Source organism: Panthera tigris, chromosome B1 (assembly GCF_018350195.1).
Source record: "Panthera tigris isolate Pti1 chromosome B1, P.tigris_Pti1_mat1.1, whole genome shotgun sequence".
NCBI classification, from domain to species: Eukaryota; Metazoa; Chordata; class Mammalia; order Carnivora; family Felidae; genus Panthera; species Panthera tigris.
Window position 1 is genome coordinate 109602594 of NC_056663.1, and position 21270 is coordinate 109623863.

Below are 21270 nucleotides of genomic sequence, written 5' to 3' on the forward strand. Positions count from 1 at the left end.
AAACATGGTAAGTTTTACAGAACGAGAGACTAAAAGGGAATGCCCATATGCGTGTTACTTGATAATCATTAGGGCCAGCAAAGGGAAGGGGGGGATTAATCAACTAAGCTTATATATGTCCAGTCAGTTAAAAATTAATTCTAGTTATTTAAGTGATTAAAAACTTAAGCAACAAGCATACACATGTCTAAGCTAAGCTTCAAACCTCATACGATTCACTTGCAAAAGCTGCATTTTTGTGTAGAAATCAGAGAGGGTTTTCATTTTTTGAGAATCACAGTGCAACATGGCCTCTGCTGATGCAGTGTATATAAAGGGATGTTTTTGGAACCAGACTGAAATGCTACAGAGAGCTACACCAAAGCAGCCTTGAGACAGCTATGAATACCAGCAAGCAGAATTTCTCTAAACCATACACTAGAAATAATAAATCTATCTGGTGACTAGAACTCTGGACTATGATGGTTTCTTGGGGGAAGTGATTCTGCATTCAAGAAACTAAAATAAAACAGACACAGATTTCCTTATTTTGGTACATTTCTCAGTTGTCCTGATACAGAGATAGAGTTTCACATAGTTACTCAAGATTTACCTGAAGATAGTCATATGCTACTCATTGACATAATTAGTGTCTCAGGAAAAAAGAAAAAAAAAAAGGCCTCAAATCATAAAAATCACACTTTACCCACATGGTAAGAGTGCAAAATCTGTGTGTTAAATACAGAACTTGAAATCATTTTACATTGGGCAGTTGTGTTTTCCAGTCATAAACAAATAAGAAACATGGCCCCATTAATAGTGGTTTCTTGGGATTGTTTTTTTTTTAAGTAACAAGAATAAGCTGTCAGAAAGTTATTGCAATTGGCTCCATAAAAAGTTTTCTGCCAAAGGGACTGGAAATGGATTTAATAGATTATGATGATCTCTTCCCCCAGGGCAGGATAGAAAGGAATTCATGTTTATTTCACCTAAAGACTTAATCGTTCAGAAAGAAAGAAGTCCTTAATAGACGTCAAAAGTTACCAACTTAGTTTCTGGAGGGCAAGCATCTATCAATCATCTCTCACTCCAAGCCAGGAGTTTTAAAGTTCTATCAGTGGAGGCACAAAATATGAGAAAGGAAAAACACAGCCTGCATAATCTGGTTGAAAGGGGTGAGGAGTGGCATGACCCAGTGGAGCTTTTTTCCCTTCTCTGTGTCACTCACTTCCAAGCTTTGGCCCCACGAGGCACCACCTCACAGTGGTGGTTTGGAGACAGTTTCTCCAAACTCAAGGGTTTCTGGAGGATCGCTTAGAAATCACAGTTCTAAGCAACCACTGAACTTGCTCCTTAACGTGCCTACGCAAAAATGAGAAAGAAAATAACAAAGCAAGTCTGTTTCTTGGAGGACATGCATAGTTTGAAAAGGAAAGTGATGTTCTAAACTGGCCCACTCTAACCCTTTCTTATGTCTAGATGTCCTGAATGTTTTGATACTAAATGGACTTTGAACATCCTATTTAATCGTTGCTATAATCATAGTCATACAACTATATGCCATAATTTGCGCTTCAGAAAATGTGAACAGCTTTATTTTTGTCACACATTCCTCATAAAATTGTGCTAACACAAATACCTATGAATAATTTCTGATCGTTAAAAATTGTTCATTTAGAGAATTAAATTGGATCCTAACAGATACAATAGTGATGAAAAGAGATGGAAAGGATTTACTGTAATCTGATTTTAAAATAGTATAAAAACTCCCAAAACCGAGAGAATGGCAAATTGATGGAAGCATGAGTTCATGTAAGAATAAGTTGGCATGAATCCCAAATCAAGGCATAAACTCATTCAACTGTGTGCACTGGGTCCTTTGTTCATGGCCATCATTGTACATTACACAAGTAACATGAACACTCCTAGCATATTTTATTACTTAAAAAAATTTTTTTTAATGTTTATTCTTTGAGAGAGAGAGAGAGAGAGCATGAGCAGGGGAGGGGCAGAGAGAGGGAGACACAGAATCTGAAGCAGGCTCCAGGCTCTGAGCTGTCAGCACAGAGCCCGATCATGACCTGAGCCAAAGTCAGATGCTTAACTGACTGAGCCACCCAGGCGCCCCATGAACATTCTAGCATATTTTAGACAAGATAATGGAGATCCTTTGCAGCTGGATAAAAAGAATATGGACATTAAGACCAAAGAATTTGAACCTCTGGGTTGGCAGTCTTACCTCAGTAGCAGTGCTCTGATTAGCTCCATTTTCAAGCAAATATTTTACAACATCAATGTGGTTCTCTTGGGCAGCCATGTATAAAGGAGTGAAGCCATTCTGAGGGCAAACAATAAAAAAGACATCTTTAATCATTTGTAAAGTTTAAACCAGGGAAGAATACCAGAAAAGGAAAGAGAGAATACTATGAGGTAAACTTTTGAAATGATGATACATATAACACACCTTCACAATGTAGTATACATATATTTACTATTATAAAACTAGCTATAATCAAAGTGAACCAATTCCTACACATAATTCCTAAAAGAATGAGGACAAAGTGAAATGGAAACAATATTTACCAAATTCCCTACCTTCATTTCAGTTCTAGAGATTTACATTTCCCATTACCTAACCCTGTTAAAACTAAAGATATTTAGAATTTTAATATAATCCTATGGCATACATATAAATTCTCATTATATGTAGTGTATTTATAAAATAATATTTATATAGTATCTTCTGTACTTTTTTAATTAAAATTTTTAATGTTTATCTATTTCTTAGAGAGAGATAGAGTGCGAGTTGGGGGCAGGGGGGCAGAGAGAAAGGGAGACACAGAATCCAAAGCAGGCTCCAGGCTCCAAGGTGTCAGCACAGCACCTGACGTGGGGCTCAAACCCAACAACCGCGAGATCACGACCTGAACTGAAGCCGAAACCTTTAACTGACTGAGCCACCCAGATGCCCCTCTCCTATACTTTTTAAAAAAATGTTTACTGACTTATTTATGAGAGAGAGAGAGAGAGAGAGAGAGGCAGAGAGACAGGGAGACAGAGAATCTCAAGCAGGCCCCACGGTGTCAGTGTAGAGCCTAATACAAGGCTCAAACTCACAAACGGTGAGATCATGACCTAAGCTAAAATCAAGAGTCTGAAGCTGAACCAACTGAGCCACCCAGGGACCCCAATCTTCTGTACTTTATTAAATCATAAACTATTTAAACAGGCTACCATTATCTTGAATGTATGTAGTTTAATTAGCACTTTTAAAGGTATAAATTATTACTCATTCCAGACTAGGCTAGGAGTGATTGCAAATCTGATTGAAAAGGTTTTTAAAAAAATCTAAATTTCAGTATTCTGATTGAAGTAATATGGTTTATACTGAACATCTTTATATTATTTTTAAAGCCATTCTGAAATTCTATCATTCATTAATTCCCATATTCATGTATTCAGTTATTTACTAAAATCCAGCCACTGGTAGCTGGGACATCACTGGGATACACTGATAAATAAGACAGACATCTGCCTTCATGAAACATATACTATGGTAATATTATAACATTATTACATAGTCACGGTTAAAAGAATCACTGAAATTGTACAGCTTGAGTTTAAAATTAAGTTTAAATTGGCAAATTTTCTTTTCATCAGATCCTTTGCAATAGGTAACATCTCATTAAAAAAAGACTTCGTAAAAAAATAGAAAACATGGGACACTACATAAACTCTTAAATCTAACAATTCTCTCAGAACAATGTCAGAGCCTTACACATTGTTGATTCCCTGAAAAATTCTATGCATTAATGAGAATAAGCAAAAACAAGGGATTTTCAAAACCATAAAAGGAGAAAAAAATAACTGTTTTGAAAAATTCTTCTATATGCATCATTTAAGTGTGGCAACATTATTTAAGATGGCCAAGATCTGGCAAAATATAAAAATACAGAATATAGAAGTAGAATAAGAAAAGAAATTTTAAATTTGATTACAAAAGAAAATCTGCAGACTTCAAAAGAAGAGGACATTTTTAAACTAAGAAATATTGTCAAAGGAATGAATTGACAATTTTGTAGGATGCAGGAATAGATTGCTAGTTGGATAGCATATTTTTTTAAAACATAGCAAACAGGTGAAATCTTGGGTATTTTAAGAACACTGAAGAGGTGGCGGAAGGACGGAATTAGAGATTCAAAGGAAGGGAAAGCCAGTGAGTGTGGTTAAAAACAATGAGTGGGTGTGGAATGGGGCTCTTTCATGACAAGGAAAAGGCAGGATGCAAAGAAAAAAAAAGACGAAACAGAACTTTTAATAGAGTAAAACACTTTGCTTACATGTTTTCCTCTGACAGAATCTTGGATGTAGATCAGGAGAAAGGGAGATAGACCGTGGTTGCCACACCAATAGGGAAAAAAAATGTACCATTCTTAGCCTCCCACCCTAGGTCCTGGGCTTTAGAGGGGGCCTCCTCTATTTGAACAGGGTAGGGATCCAGATGCCCAAAGGGATATGTCCATCCTGATCCTGCAGCTCTCCTGCTTCCAGACCACACATTAGGCATGAAGTTACCCATAATCCTTGACTAAGCAGCCCCCAGCATGGTTCCAGTGCTTGCTCAGACTTCTTCTTTGGGTTCATTCTCCAAAAGGTCTGTGCCATGCACACCATGTGACAGACTGACCAATGGCCCCCAAATATGTCCTCACTCTAATCTCTGGAAGTTGTAGATGTTACCTTATATGTCAAAAGGAACTTTACAGGTGTGATTAGGTTACGGATCTTGAGGTGGGGAGATTATCCTGGATTGTTCAGCTGGGTGTAACATAATCACAGGGTTTTTAAAAGAAGGAGGCAGGAGGTCAGAGAGGAAAAAAGACACCATACTGCTGGCTTTGAAAATGGAAGAAGGGGACGTGATCCAAAGAGATTTTTACTTAGAGCCTCCAGAAAGAACCAGCAGGGGCAGCACCTTGGTTTTAGTCCTAAACCTAATCTCAGACTTCTAAAATTATAAAATAACAAATCTGTGTTATTTTAAGTCACTGAATTTGTGGCAATTTGTTACAGCAGCAACAGGAATCTAATAGACACCCCAGGAGCTGTTTGCTAGGGAAGGTCAGAGTAGTAGGTGCAGGTCAGGGTGTTCACACCTTTACACATGATGCTCTATGGGGAGGATGGATCCAGGGATGGGCCAAGAAGAGGAACCCGCTGTAGGCCAGGGTTTAGAATCAGCACCACCCCCGCCCCCACCCCGCCACCAGCCACAATCCTGTGTGGAACTCCAAGGTTTCTGAGAAGTCTAAATTTGGACCTGTCATATTGTTATAAGGATATATTTGTCAAGATAGGAAGATAGGAGATACTTATTTAAAGTTAACTTGATGTATAGCTTTTAATTTAAAAAGTATATTGTAGGGGCACCTGGGTGGCTCAGTCTGTTAAGCATCTGACTCTTGATTTTAGCTCAGCTCATGATTGCACGGTTCATGAGATCAAGCCCCAAGTTGGGCTCTGTACTTACAGCAAGGAGCATGCTTGCGATTCTCTCTCTCCTCTCTCCCTGCCCCTCTGCCCACTCGTGCTTTCTCTCTCTCTCTCAAAATAAATAATAAGCTTTAAAAAAAAGTATATTGTAAGCAGGCCTCTTTTCCATTCATTCCCTGGGCTCTGCAAGTGTTAATAGTGGGTTAGCGGTAGAGAAAGAAAAGGGGGAAATATCAGTATATAGCATATAGGGGAGGGGAGAAAGGGCAGGGACAAACATTCAGGATCTTGATTAGAGCACATCATGAATCCCATTTGTGTCTGGTGACACTGCCTCAGCATGCAAGAGCTTTCAGCAGTATAGGGGATACAGATATGAAGAACAATAACAATAAAAATAATTTATTGAACTTCTGCTATATGCTATTCACTATGAGAGATGATTTCGATGTCACCTCTAATTACTGCGATCATGTATGTGTCTGTTTGTCTGGGACAGTCTAAGTTTATGTCTAAGTTTATGTATAGAACCCTGGAGTAATAATTAATAGTGTCTCAGTTTGAATGACACATTAAATGGCCTAATACTATCTCTAATACTTAAAATATTGCTGCAACATTGGTACTGCCATATCCTTTTTTTTTTTTTTAAAGTAAACTCTACATCCAAAGTAGGGCTCAAACTCATGACCTCCAGATCAAGAGTCCCATGCTCCACCAACTGAGCCACCCAGTGATCCCTCTTCACCCCACTTGAACTGAGGCAGCTGAGGCTCAGATAGTTGGGTAACTTGGCCAAAATCTCACAGCTAATAAGTGAAGTGAAAGTGTCTCTGCTGAACTGGAGTCTCCATGGGTGAAGCCAAAGCACCTGCAATTTTTAAAAAGCTCAATTTTTGAAATTACCTGAAGAATATTGTTATCAGTGATGCAGAGCAAATGAATGGTTTAGGGCAGGAAGGGCCGTGATCACATCTGCGTTTCAGAGCGTCCACTCTGGTGAACACTGAGTGGACCACACCCACTGTGGTTTGGGGTGGTGGAAGACACGAATGAAAGTACGGGGTTAATCAGATTTTGTAGTATTTGCGATAGTACATTTAAAAGATGAAGGAAGCCTGAGCCAAAACAACATCTTGGCTAGGCGAGGGAGGGAGGGAGCTATTTACTGTTACAAATATGTGAAGTAAGAAGGCAATAAAGATTTACTACAGGTCCCAAAGACGTGGGAAATTATCCTTCCCTAACTTCCTGATACTACTTAACAAGAAATACTCCGCCAGAAAATGTGAAACATGCCTCTGGGTAATTGGGACAGGGCACTGCAGCCTTTTAACAGCACTGTTAATTTTACAGGAAAGCTTTTATCTCTGCATATAAATAGATTAATAACACAGGATTACTGGCCTGTGTCCATGCTTCCGGGTGCTTTCCAATGTATTATGTCTCCATGCCTTTCTAAAATAGTCTGGCTGCAGGTAGGTATAAAAGTATATGTATTTTCTTCTTGTTGGTACAAAAAAGTCAAAGAGATCCACAACCTGGGCTGATACTAGGAGGATGCTAACAAGCACCAAATTATCAGCTGTTATGATAATTAACAGCATGACCAGTAGGTGCCTCTACCAACCAGTTATTAAATATTTTTACATTATTCGTCTCCATTGCCACTCATGTATATTTATTCAACAAAAATGTGTTGGGTGACTCTTTACTGCTAGGCATTGTGTTTGGCATAGTGATTCAGAGAGGAAAGGCAAAGTTCCTGTTAATTAGGAGCTCACAGTCCAGAGACTGAGATGGGCAAGTGAGGAAACTACTATGTTACAGTTCAGTGAACACATATAGAATTCGTTTCTCTAAAAAAGAAAGAAAGAAAGAAAGAAAGAAATTAAGAAAGAAAGAAAGAAAGAAAGAGGATGAAAGAAAGAAAGAAAGAAAGAAAGAAAGAAAGAAAGAAAGAAAGAAAGAAAGTTACATGAGGGATATAAAGAGAACACAGAAGAGCACAGAACTAAACTGGGTAAGGAAATCATATCCAAAGGAAGTCACTGGAAGTGACACTTTGGTAGACAAGGGGAGTGATTTGGTTTGAACTGAATCATGAAAACTGAAGTTAGGCATAGACGCAGGAAAGGGACTTCAAACAGCGGAAACCCCATGAGAAAACACTGAACATCTAGGGATCTGCAAATAACTCAATGTGGCTAGCAGCAGGAGGAGGCTGACACAGGCAAGAATCAGTTCCCATGTGTCATGCTAAGGAGTCTGAATTTTATTCGGAAGACTTGGGAATCACGGTTTTAAGCTGGGGTTTGGCACGATCACATTTCCATTTTAAAGAGATTCATTTGGGGCACCTGGGTGGCTCAGTGGGTTAAGCATCCCACTCTTGATTTTGGCTTAGGTCGTGATCACACATTTCGTGAGTTCAAGCCCTGAGTCTGCAAGAGCCTGCTTGGGATTCTCTCTCCCCTTCTTTCTCTGCCCCTCCCCTGCTCGTGTGCACACTCACTCTCTCTCTCAAAATAAATAAACTTAAAAAAAAAAGAAAGATTAATTTACCAGGATTGAGGAGGATGAATTGGAAAATGGCCAGAGTATAGTCTGGAAAAGTACTAATAAGGTTTTTACAATAATCCAGCTGAGAAATGAGGATTAGGAATATTAATATGATTTTGATATTTTAAAATGTAATTTAGTATTTATGTATTTATATTCTACTTAAAGATTGATCATACCGAATAATATTTCTCATATCATTGAGGTTATAACAGTCTTCTTAAATCCAGAAATTATGCTGTTTCAAGAATTCAAACCCTTGTAATATTACAAAAAATGTTTCCCTGTTTTTATTAGTGATATAACTACAACCCAGTGATCAGATTTCAGCTGCTGGTGAGAATTTCTTTAGGTAATTGGATTATCTGGGAAAATTAAATGAACATGAGCTACTATTTATGTATCTACCTATCAAATGTAGATTTATTGAAGCTTTTCAGAACATTTTTAAAATAAGTAGATCTACTGATATTTGTATATCATTTCAAAGCAATTATACAGAGACAAATAATGTCAGTATGCAAAGCAATAAATGATTTAGAATCAATGATTTGGACAAGGACCAAAATAAAAAAAATTCTAAGAACTATCATCATTAGCAATTTTTAAGATCTTAACTTTTCAGACTTAATTCTATCACCACATATAACCTTATTCTCTCCTTACACAAATGGAGATTCATCAATTGGATGACTTGAAAGATTGATCATATCAAATTACTCTAATATTAACTGGAGTCAATGTTACTATTCAATTCAGAGGGTCTTTTTATAGCACCAGGTTTAGTCCGCAGTTTGTTACTCAGGCACTTAGATGAGATGTCTTGAGAGTAATGAATATGCATATAGTATTGTTTATGTCCTCATGAACAGAAAATATAACAGAGTTCACAGAATACACATATATAGCACCATCTGTAGCTCAATACATATTATTGAGCAAATACATACTAATACATATATATATATATATATATATATATATATATATATATATGGTTGACTCAATACATACTAATTTCCAAAGAAGCACAAAAAAGTGCTATCAGATCACTAAAGAGCGAGCAATTAGTACCACGATAAAAGGTACTTCTGGCTCAAGCACATAGATCTGAGAAGAAATTAGGAGGCCTTAATGAAATCAAGACAGTAGATCTACAGAAAAGAAAATGTTATTTGCTCTTCTTTTCTGGTTTCATTTTCCCCATCTCTCAAGAAATGTGGTGTTTGTATGAGAATTCTCAGTGCATTTGCTGTAGGTACACATTTCACTTGGGGAATTCTGTTCCCCGAGCCTAATAACAAATCTAGTGAATAGTAAAAGAACAGTAAGCAAAATTACCAAAGATGAGTAAAAGCCAATGCAAGAATGCATCTTGAAAAAATGTTTTACAGGTTTAAAAACTCCTTTTTAAAAAATTTATATATATTTATGTTTATGTATGTTTAAAAAATTTTTAAATTCTTAACCAGACAGATAACAAAGAAAACTGAAATTCACATCACTACCTAGCTAAAGATATACTTTAGGTGATTTCATGGATCAAGTGTAAGCTAAGAGTGGACAGTGATTATGGAAATTTCAAACGGTGTATCTCTGAACACTAGTCATTGTTATTTTACCTGTCTTAACTCTTGGTCTTATGCAGCTAAACTTATTAAATCATTATCATTAAATTTTTAATGATTAAAAAACTTGCCATATTTTCATAGATGAAAATGTTGTAGCTGAAAGGAAACTTGTCATTTTATAGTTGAGGAAATTTTAACCCAGAGACTGAGTGCACCACCAGGTGGACTGGCCAGTTACACAGATTAAGGAGAGAATAGAAGGTAAATGGACACAGTTCATGCAGGGATGCTTGCTTTACCCTTTCCTTCTCATCTTTCAGGCCTTGATATAAGCATCACCCTCTCTGAGAGGCCTTATTCAATGCCCAAAGCAATTCTCAGTACAGAGCAGATGTTCAATAAATATTTAAATGGGTGAGTGAATAAAGTAGAACAGGTACCAAGTTCCTGAGACTCCTGGGTGGCTTAGTCAATTGAGTGTCCGACTCTTGATTTTGGCTCAGGTCAGGATCTCATGAATCGTGAGAATCTGTACTGACAGTACATAGCCTCCTTGGGATTCTCTCTCTTCCTCTTTCTCTGCCCCCACCCCCCATTTGTGCTCACTCTCTCTCTCTCTCTCTCAAAATAAATAAATAAATAACAACAAAATAAATAAATAAATAAATAAATAAATAAATAAATAAACAACAACAAAAAAAGAAACCAAGTTCCTTTTTATGCCTGCAGGGATCTTAAAATATGTCTTCAAATTCTTTGACATGCCTCCCTTCAAAAGGTAAAGCCTATTTCCCCTTTCTTTGAGTGTGGGCCAACTTAGTAATTCAGTTTCAGTGCACACAGATTGTGGTGGAAACTATTGTGTATGACTTTGAGACTAGGGTTTAAAAGTGACTGGCTTATTGCCTTGCTCTCTTTTGGATCACCTGCTCTGGAGGTAATGAGCTGCCAAGTCACGATGACATTCCAGCAGCCTGTGGAGAGAAGCGGGTGAGCAGGAATTGAGACCTCCCACCAACAACTAGCACCAACTTGCCAACTATGTGAAAAACCACCTTGGTAATGAATCTTCGAGCCCTAGGAAACCCTTCAGATGGTCAACATTTTCATCACAACCTCATGAAAAACTCTGAGCCATGATCGCATAGCTAAGCCACTATTAAATTCCTGATCCACGGAAAGTGTTATGATCGTAGAGTTTATTGCTGTTTTAAGCCACTGAGTTTGGAGACAATTTGTTATGAGCAATTGCTAGCTGACACAATGTCCAACAAGGTCATACATGATCTGACCATGGTTTACCTTGCCAACCTCTTACGACTCATATTCTACACTGATTCCTTTGTTTTTAGGAAAGGAATTCATATCCTAGACAGTTATTTTCATATAACTTTGACAAAACACAAAGACAAAGCAACCTAATATGGTAGTCATGTGTTACCCTTCTTTATCATATTTTGCAATTGGAAAAGATTAAGTCTTTGCATTTATAAGAAGGAAAGAGTGAAGTAGGTCACTCGTGCATATTTGCTTAAATGGAGCAATCTATAATCTAAGAGAATTTGAAAATTACAGCTTTAAAGCTTTATAATACCCCTAATGCCATGTGCCTTTTGCCAGTTTTCTAAGAGTACTACATATACTTTTCATATCCACTAGAAAACTAATCAACAAATTATATACCCAATTCCAACCGTAGAATATGAAAATGGTTATAGATAGCACTGGGTTTGAACTTGCAAAAGTAGAATTCCCCTTCTGATGAAGGCTTTTGTCTTTTGCAGGAAGGTCAGTATCAAGATTTAGGTTTTTTCACAGAGCAGAATTCTTCAGTAGACTTAGCCATGACTTCCTAGGAAACTCTTCATCACACAGTGGTTAGCACAGGTTGGCAATTACTCCTCTAGCTACCATCCCAGATACCATGTATCATCTTCTTCCTTTGAACTAGCATTATGAGCGACAAGGCTGGGAAGAATCCCCAAATTATCATCCAGCTTTAAGGCCAGGATGATTCAAATTATTTCCCTAAATATAACGTAAATGCACAGCTGCAAAGGATTTAAAAAAAAACAACAAACAATGGGTATTAATTGTAGTCACAAAAATAAAGACTATTTTGTGTACTCTGGGGGTGTAGTTAGGGCAAAAGAACAATAGATACGATTATACACTTGCTTGGTAGTGAAGAAGGAATTTTATTAATTAAAATACCATATGAATTTTCTAAGGTGATTTGAACTTGGCAGTTCTTTACCAAGGTTAAGATACTAGGGGTTATTTTTAACCACCTTCTTCTCTCCAAAGGTCCTCTTTAAAGGATTATAGCTAAACTATTAAATGACATTAAAATGATTAATGTTTTAAATCTTTTGAAGGGGGTTCTACTTTATGGAATATTTACCATGTCATCTTGTTTGATCCCCACAACTGTGCTATTGGGGTCATTTAACAGAGAAGACTGTAGCTGGCAACCATTCACCCAAAGACATACTCACAAATGGTGCAATCAGGGTCTGAACTCCGGAGGACTCCAAACCCAGTGCTCCTTCCACTCCCCTCAGCTGTTCCCTTCAACTGAGATCAGATTGTCACAGAGAACACCCTGCTTTTATCTAGTAACTGAGGGATTAGTTGACTTCCATTTTCTCCTAAGCCATTCGCTAGAGATAAGCAGGGAAGCTCTACCTAATGACAGTAATGGAATTATCATGAACTGCTTGATGAAGAATGTGCAAGTGTTCTCTTAGGTGTAAAGATTTTTCCAGTGAAGTAAGTAATAGATCTCTGTACAACTCAAGGAAATAGACATTCACAGGTATTAAGTTCCACACTATTCAGAATGTGGAGCTGGGATTTGAACGTACATATAACTAATTCTAAAGCTCATGCTTTTTCTACTATACTATACTGCCATGTGCTTCAGCAGTATATTTGACGGACACTATTTTATCATATCTGGGTATTGCTAGCAATCAGAAACACCAGTGAAAATACTGTATTCACACTAGATCTACCATAATCCCAGCTTTCAGCTCCTCATGGATACATAACCAAGAAAACATGTAAACTATTTTACCAACCATGATTGAAGGTCAGTTTTCATAGACCACAGCTGAAGATCAAGATTTTTTGTACCCTTGCTTCATAGTCATATTAAGAGCAAACCTTTAATATATATTCTGACATTTTTCCAGATGAGCTTGTCTCACCAATATTTCTAAACTCACCAAGTTTAAGTGTACCCTTGCAGGGAGAATTTCCCCTTATCTCCTTTTCAATGCCTGGCTCAAGTCCTCTGTCAATTTTTCTTTTCTTTTCTTTTTTAATGCTCATTTATTTTTGAGAGAGACAGAGACAGAGACAGAGAGAGAGCAAGGAAAAGGCAGAGAGGAGACACAGAATCCAAAGCAGGCTCAAGGCTCTGAGCTGTCAGCACAGAGCCCGACGCGGGGCTTCAACTCATGGACCACGAGATCGTGATCTGAGTCGAAGTCAGATGCTCAACCAACTGAGCCACCCAGGTACCCCACCTCTGTCAATTTTTCTAATAGAGTTTGGCCAATTCCAGTCTTCCCTCTAATACATTGTTGGTTCCATACAATTTAGTACAAAGTCATATACTATCTTCTATTGTTTGTCTTCGCTTCTTCTGTATTTGTCTTTTAAAAGCAGCTTCCTGTCAGGGTGCCTGAGTGGCTCAGTCGGTTGAGTGTCTGACTTCAGCTCAGCTCATGATCTCACGGTTCATGGGTTCGAGCCCTGTGTCGGGCTCTGTGATGACAGCTCGGAGCCTGGAGCCTGCTTCGGATTCTGTGTCTCCCTCTCCCTCCTTCTCTCTCCTTCTCCCCCACTCATGCTCAGTCTCTCTCTCTCTCTTTCTCAAAAATAAATAAACATTAAAAAAATAATTAAAAGCAGCTTCCTGTCTGACAACTGTTTAGAATCCTCCACAGAAATGAGAACTCTCATGGGTATACAGTAAGCACCCAATAAACAGCTGCTGACTAACTGTTTACCATTACCTTTATTTTACTCAGTTCCTGAAAATTATAGATTTGTATAGATCTGTGCATTTCTCCTTTATTCAAGGTTAAAATTGAAATGTACCAGGTGTCTCACAACCACTTCACTCCACAAAGAGTTGAGGTGGCTGGTGATGTTTTAATTTACTCTCATATAACTCCAAAACATTGAAAACATGCATCTCATGTTTTACTTTGCAAAAGCGAATAAATACTTCATTAAACTGTTAAGCTATAACTGAATAATTCTATTGTTTATATCATTGCATTTGTAAACCAAAAATAAAAAGTAAAATGAACTTTTAAATAATTCTAGAAAAAGCAAATAATTTTTTTTAAAGTAAATAAAATATTAAAACTGAAAAAAGCAAATTAATTTTTAACATGGAATGCCCAAGATATAGTAGTGGGCATTTGTTCATGCCTACCCAGTATCCTTCCTCTTTTTTGATAGCATCCTGGTTTTTCTTTAAAGTATCTATGTTTCCTCACATAGTTCATTTAATTCCAAGGAAGCTGAACTTCTCCTTTACTAGCTCTAGGCAGAGTATCAGATGACTTAAGCCAATCAACACATTCCGTTCTATTGGATACAAGCTGGGTCAAGTGTGGGCAAAAGAAGTAAAATGGTCCAATCAGTCAAGTTCAGGATTCTGTTTTGGAAAGCTGGGACAGGGCTCCCTTATTTTGACTCTAAACAAGAGAAAGCATAGCTCCAATCAGGTCCACAATGGAGGCCAACGGTAAAATAAAGCTTGCAGAAATCATAGCAAAGAGAAAAAGACATTCTGGGCCCTTACTTATGAATACACCAGTAGAAGAAAAAAAAAAACTGAAAAAAAATCAATATACTACTGGAGTTTACCTTACCTACTTGAACTTTATATTCATGAAAGCCAAGAAAGTCCCTCTTTTGATCACCTGAGTATGAAGTAAGTTGTTCCTTATTTGCAATTGAAGGTATTCTGGTTGATAGAGATATCTATACTAAAATATAATTTGCCCTACTGTCATTAGTTTAAAGTGAAGCATTTTCCAGGAAATCTGGAATATCACAAAACGTATCACAGAAACAAAAGTATTAGAAGCAAAATCTATTATTATATTAAAAATGTCATTCAGTGACCCTGAGACATATCTGCAGAAAAAGTATGAAATCAAATCTTTAAGAATAAGGTTAAACTACAAAAAAAAAAAAAAAATAGGTGGGTTATTTTCAGTAAAGAAATACATTTTCTCTGGGGTGCCTGGGTAGCTCTGTTGGTTAAGCGTCTGACTTCTACTCAGGTCATAATCTCATGAGTTCATGAGTTCGTGAGTTCGAGTCCTGAGTCAGGCCCTGTGCTGACGGCTTGAAGCCTGGAGCCTGCTTCACATTCTCTGTCTCCCTCTCTCTCTGCCCCTCCCCATTTACACTCTGTCTCTCTGTCTCTCAAAAATAAAATAAAACATAAAAGAAAATTTTTTAAATTAGAAAAAATAAAAGAAATACATTTTCTCTTCCAAGAGATAAGATTTCAAAATAATTTTTTCTGTGTGAATAGCAACCAAAATAAGGTATTCAGTGTTATTTTTGCATACATAATGCTAACTTTCATTTAAGCTACTGATAGAAATGGCAAGTTTATCACTGGATTTAGTGCTTTCTCACTATATCATATAAAACTTTATAAGAATCTATAAGAACGCTTTTATGTTCCACATGTAATGATTCTAATGACAACAACTAAACTTAAATTTGCAGATGTAGTGCCCTCACTAATCTCTGCAGACGTAATGAAAAGGTCTCAATATCACAGATGAAACTTTAACATAAACTTAATAAATATTTGAATAGTGAAATTGGGTGGGGATTAATTCCCTGATACATTTTAAGTAAATTTTCTAAACGTTGAAATTACTGAACAACATAAATTACTGGGTTCATATCTTTATAGGTCTTTATATATACCTTTAGAAATCTGTATTGTAATCTGCTTGGCATACATAGCATTTGCTTTAAAAATGTGTACTGTTGAGCAACTTCATAAATGACCCAGTAGCTTAGAAGCGAAAGGAAATGTGTCATCTCCCAAAGCAAAACTATTGGCTGCTGTGTATTGGTCCATGATGTTAAGAAAAATTAAGTCAATAACAATCACTGGAGGATGCTTTTATTTTGCCCTAATAGAGTGAAATCCATAAACCTGAAATCATTATTTTTAATTAAGCCCTAGTACTCATTCAAATGGTTATTATTTTATTGGCTTGAAGTTGCTTAAATATATCAGGATCAAAGAGTTTTTACTCTCCATATTAAAATACTCAACATAAGCTACAACTCTTATTAGTTGTCTTGCATATTATACAAAAAAGGAGAAATGTAACTAATGATGACTGAAAAGGTTTCTTAACTCTAACCCGCTGTCTTTGAGAAAATAAAATGCTGTGCCAAGTCTTTTTTTTTTTTAATTAAAAATTTTTTTAATGTTTATTTTTATTTTTGAGAGAAAGAGAGCCAGAGCATGAGCAGGGGAGGGGCAGTGAGAGAAAGAGAGAGAGAGAGCACAAGTGGGGCAGAAGCAGAGAAAGAGGGAGACACAGAATCTGAAGCAGGGTCCAGGCTCTGAGCTGTCAGCATAGAGCCTGATGTGGAGCTTGAACTTGTGAACCGCGAGATCATGACCTGAGCCAAAGTCAGATGCTTAACCGACTGAGCCACCCAGGCGCCCCAATGCTGCTCCAAGTCTTTAAAAGCACATCTAACATCAAAACACTGAATGGTTCATTTGGACAAACTTTTCAAAAGCCACATTGATAACCCTGTCAACAGCTGCAACTAGAGCTTTGTTAAAAAATATAGAAGGTAATCATACAGGATTTTTTTTTTATTGCCCAATAACATGCATCTAGAAAGTCCAAATATTTAATGAAATTAAATTATTGCTTCTTTCAGCAAGGTCAATCTTTTTTGCCATTTAATGATTGGAGTCCTTTGTATTCTAATTTAAAAATTAAAACATATAGTCGAGAGCATGCAGACACAAACACACTGACACCCTCCATTAGGATTCAAACATTTTCCAAAACATTTTTCCAAGTAAAAGTTTCCTTTTCTCTGCAAGATAGTTGCTGTAAGTTTTCTTAGTCACTCAAAAGTGGTCGGAATTATAATGCTATTGTTACCTCTTATTTAATATGAACAGTTTGGGATAACCAAAGTTTCATTCAGATGATACTATACATATTATACCAATAGAAATTAAAACAAGACCAAGGGATATACACTGGTTCAGTAATGTCTGAGAAACAGAGTAGTTTAAGGGCAACAAAAGCCTTAGTATAGAACTCTGCCCTTACTAAGTGTGAGTTTGAGTGTGTGCTGATGGGCCCTTCTCTAAACTCTGTTAGAAGTTGCTGGAGAGTTAGAGCAGGCAATGTTCCCATGCAATGCTGAGACCAAGAAAGAAAATAGATCCATTAAAACAACCAGCCCCAAGCGGTATACCCAGTATTTAAAAGCTGCTTCACACAAGTTCGAATTCACAACTTGCCAAAGATATAATCTTAAAGAATGAATACTGTCAATGAAATGGTCGAAAAACTCATGAACCACATGAACCACTTAGTCACAAGCCCAGACTTAGTGTTCTTTGGAGCACTTTTTAAATAATTTTTATCTTGAAATAAAATCATATTCACAAAGGATTTAAGGTTATTTAAAACACTGTGTATGTGTATATATATATATATATATATACACATATATATATATACACACAGTGTTTGTGTGTATATACATATATACATATATATATATATATATACACACATATATATATATATATACATACACACACACATTTAACATACAGATCCATAGTCAAGATAGGGCTATAAAAGCAGACCTAAACAGCTTTGGCTGTAGAGATCTAGCAGAGATAAGCAAAACCCAGAGTGAGCTAGGTGCAATAATTGAACTTTTGGATTTTGGCAGCCACAGAAATAAGGAAAATGTAATAGATGATGGGAAACGTCATACTTTTAAAAAACAGAAACTTGCTGATTGCCATCCACAATCCTGATTTTATACAAGGGACAGAGAAGACACAGAAGTTGGTTGTCTAAATGTGCCTGAGGCTGTTTCTTGGAACAGCTCTCTTAGGTACATATATGTTACAGGAAGAATTGTCACGGAAAGGAGAGAGAGTTCTTACCCAGGAGAATAAACTCTAATTAGAATCTGAGGTGGCAAGGTTGATTCATGCTACTCCTGAAAACTGTGACATATCCTTACTGAGACAGAGGCAGCCTTACTCCAGCCTACAGGGACCTATAGCACCACTTTCCTTTTAAGTGTTTGATCTGCTTTAAAAAATTGGGTGCCGAGCTTGATCCCAAAATAGAGAAGCTACAACTGGCACCCAAATAATTTTGAGGGAAGGGGTCACTCCTCAAAGCTCACCCATAAAATTATGTTAAGTATGCTCTATTCACTCTTCATCCTCCCACTAAAAAATTTTAAACAAAAATATATTTTGATAGTTCTGCCTGGATGTATTGGCTTCAAAATGTACCCAGAAACAACTAACTAGGCTGATCTGTCAGATGTGTTTTCTGGAGCATGCCTGCCCCAAATAATTGTCATGCCAACCTACACAATAATGATTATTATGCCCTCCAATGATGATATTTTAACAGATCTAACTGCAAAAAAGGATTACTCCTAGTTTGTGTTCATAAGGTATTGTCATTGCCCTTGAACACAATTCTTACCTCTCTTTTGTCTGTGGCAAGTGACTATTTACTAAATCATGTAAAGACACCACCGGATAGTTTATTTATTATTATTATTATTTTAATGTTTATTTATTTTTGAGAGGGGGGGCAGAGAGAGAGGAGACACAGAATCTGAAGCAGGCTGCAAGCTCTGAGCTGTCAGCACAGAGCCCGACACGGGGCCCGAACCCATGAGCTGCGAGATCATGACTTGAGCCAAAGTCAGAGGCTCAACTGACTGAGCCACCCACGTGCCCCACGTACTTTAGACTGAAGTACCTTAAAAGGTCTAAAATTAGAACGTGGTCCATCAGTCGATAATGCTTTCCTTTCCCGATGTTAAACACTACACTATTTAAGAAAGCTTATATTATCTGAGATTTCTGACAGCATCTGGTAGCTTGGCCTCAGAAAGTTCCTAGCTATAAAATCAGAAGGTAACAAAAACATTAGTAAATCGTTTATGAAAATTTATACTGTTTTAAGAATTTTCTCAGTAAGTTGAAAGATTGTGACAAATATTAGCAATGAAATAGTTTTGCCCCAAATTCCCTGCTTCTCATGGAAGGTAATACAATAAGAGGCTGGGACTTGAAATATCTTAAGAAAACAGGGAGATCTCCCTGGTTTAACAGTTGAAGCAGAAAAAAAAAATAAGGATTTTTCTATGTAAGCAATCCTTTACCTTCAACCTTCAAAATGTGTTTTTCATGCCTAAGAGATGAAGAACAGCTTGTTCCTTTATTAAATCATATTTAATTAAATTTGTTAAATAAATAGTGAGATTAAAACAGAAGTTATGTTAAAATAATAGGAAATTTAAAAAAACAGAAAATGGAAAAATTAATTATTAGATAAAGAAAACACACACACAAAAGTGATGTTTTTAAATGTGGATGTTTTAACTACCCAAAGTTAATAAAGCAAGAGACTATTTTATTGCATCCCAGTGGGTAGATCAGTGCTTAGCATATGGTATGTGTTCAGTGAATATAGTTGTTTTTCTGTCTTGCTGTTTGTAGCAAGTGCTTTTTCTATTCATTCAGCTTCACGTTCTTTGTTCCAAACCTATGTCATACCAAGGACACGTTCCATATTGCTAATCACTAAAGATGAAATTTCTGTATAATCTTTTCTCTACCACTACCTCCAGAACATAATAATTTGTCAGCTCCAATGGATAATCAGACAAAACAACAGCTTAATTAATTAAAATCCCATTTAATTTAATTAGTGTTCCAAACCATTTATTACTTATTCACTAATTTGAGTAGATAAACCATCATCTCTAATAATTAAGATAAATGCTAACAGTTATATTACATTTATTAAGTGCCAGGTACTGTTCTAATACTTTACATGTATTAACCCATTTAATCTTTATCATTTACCCTGTGCAGCAAATAGTAGTATCCCTATTTTATAGACGGGGAAATGGAGTCACCAAGACTCCATTTAAGTAACAAGTCCAAGGTAACACAAATAAAAAGTGATAGGGTAGGGTTCCTGACCACTAGACTCCAGAATCTCTCATGAAGTCTCCATCTCTGCATGTAGTATTCCTGGATTAATTAAACACATTTTATTGCCTTTCTTTTCTTATTCCAGAGTGGGATTTGCCCAGCTGCTGTGTTTGTCTTTACTTAGTGATGTCTTTATCTTGCTCTCCTGAAAAGATGTGCCTTTGTTGTTTTGCATTTTAATGTCAAGGTGTTACTCAACTCCTTATGTTTCCTGCTCTTCATATCTTCAAGTCAATATGTCATTTAAAGTTAAAGTTTTAAAGGGTTACGATTTAAAGTACTATACCAGGTTATGTTCAGGCAGACAGTTAATAAATGTCTTTTCATGACATTGTTGGTTCACATGTGTTTCAAATCTTAAAATTCCAAAATTTTAAAGGGCTGCTATTCGCAAATCCAAAAATATGTACTTTGAGTCAGCTGAGTGTCCAACTCTTGATTTTGGTTCAGGTCAGGATCTCACAGTCAGGGGATTGAGCCCTGCGTCAGGCTCTGCGCTGCTTGGGATTCTCTGCCTCTTCCTCTCTCTCTGCTCCTCCCCCACCCACATTCATTTGCTTGATCTCTCTCTCTCTCAAAATAAATAAATAAACATTTTAAATAAAATAAAATAAAATAAAATAAAATAAAATAAAATAAAATAAAATAAAAATAAAATACGAAAAGTACTTCCCAATGCTTTGAAAAGACCAGAATATATAAAGGCAGTCATGCAAACACACTCTAATGAAGCTTTAACCTGTGCTTCACAAATCCAATTTTAAATAGAATATGAAGTCCTGGGGCACCTGGGTGGCTCAGTCAGTTAAGCGTCCGACTTTGGTTCAGATCATGATCTCATGGTTCATGGGTTTGAGCCCCACATCAGGCTCTGTGCTGACAGCTCAGAGCCTGGAGCCTACTTCTGATTCTGTGTCTCCCTCTCTCTCTGCCCCTCCCCTGCTCACGCTGTCTCTCTGTCTGTCAAAAATAAATAAATGTAAAAAAAATTTTTTTTAAAGAATATGAAGTCCTAATCTACCATTTTTAGATGTGGAACTTACTACTTTGTTTTAGTATTAACTTTTAAGAGAATAATTCATTTTAACTTTTAGGCTGAAGAAAATCTTATTCAAAGACTATACAACACAACTTTGTGATGTATGGGATAGAAAAATGCAGGCGGCAGAATTTTAATGAATTAGTTAATGTAAAAATATCTTCATTGATTTGCAGATTCTTTTGAGTTATCTAAATAATCGTATTCTATAATACATTTTTTGTCTTTTCCTTTTCCATTCATATTCTTATTTTATTACATTGGCTAGGGCTTGAACACAATGTTGAACAGTATCACTAAGAAGAATCCTTTTCTTGCTA

The 21270-nt window shown here is 36.6% G+C and overlaps 1 protein-coding gene across 2 annotated transcripts in view; it reads right to left on the reverse strand.

Moving 5' to 3' along the window:
• Positions 1 to 21270, reverse strand: part of ANK2 (ankyrin 2) — a 240429-nt gene that overhangs the window by 139891 nt on the left and 79268 nt on the right. For both annotated transcript variants that reach the window (XM_042984019.1, XM_042984020.1), the window contains exon 5: positions 2219 to 2317. In XM_042984019.1, coding sequence (XP_042839953.1) covers positions 2219 to 2317 — 99 coding nt within the window. The remainder of the gene's footprint in view (positions 1 to 2218; positions 2318 to 21270) is intronic.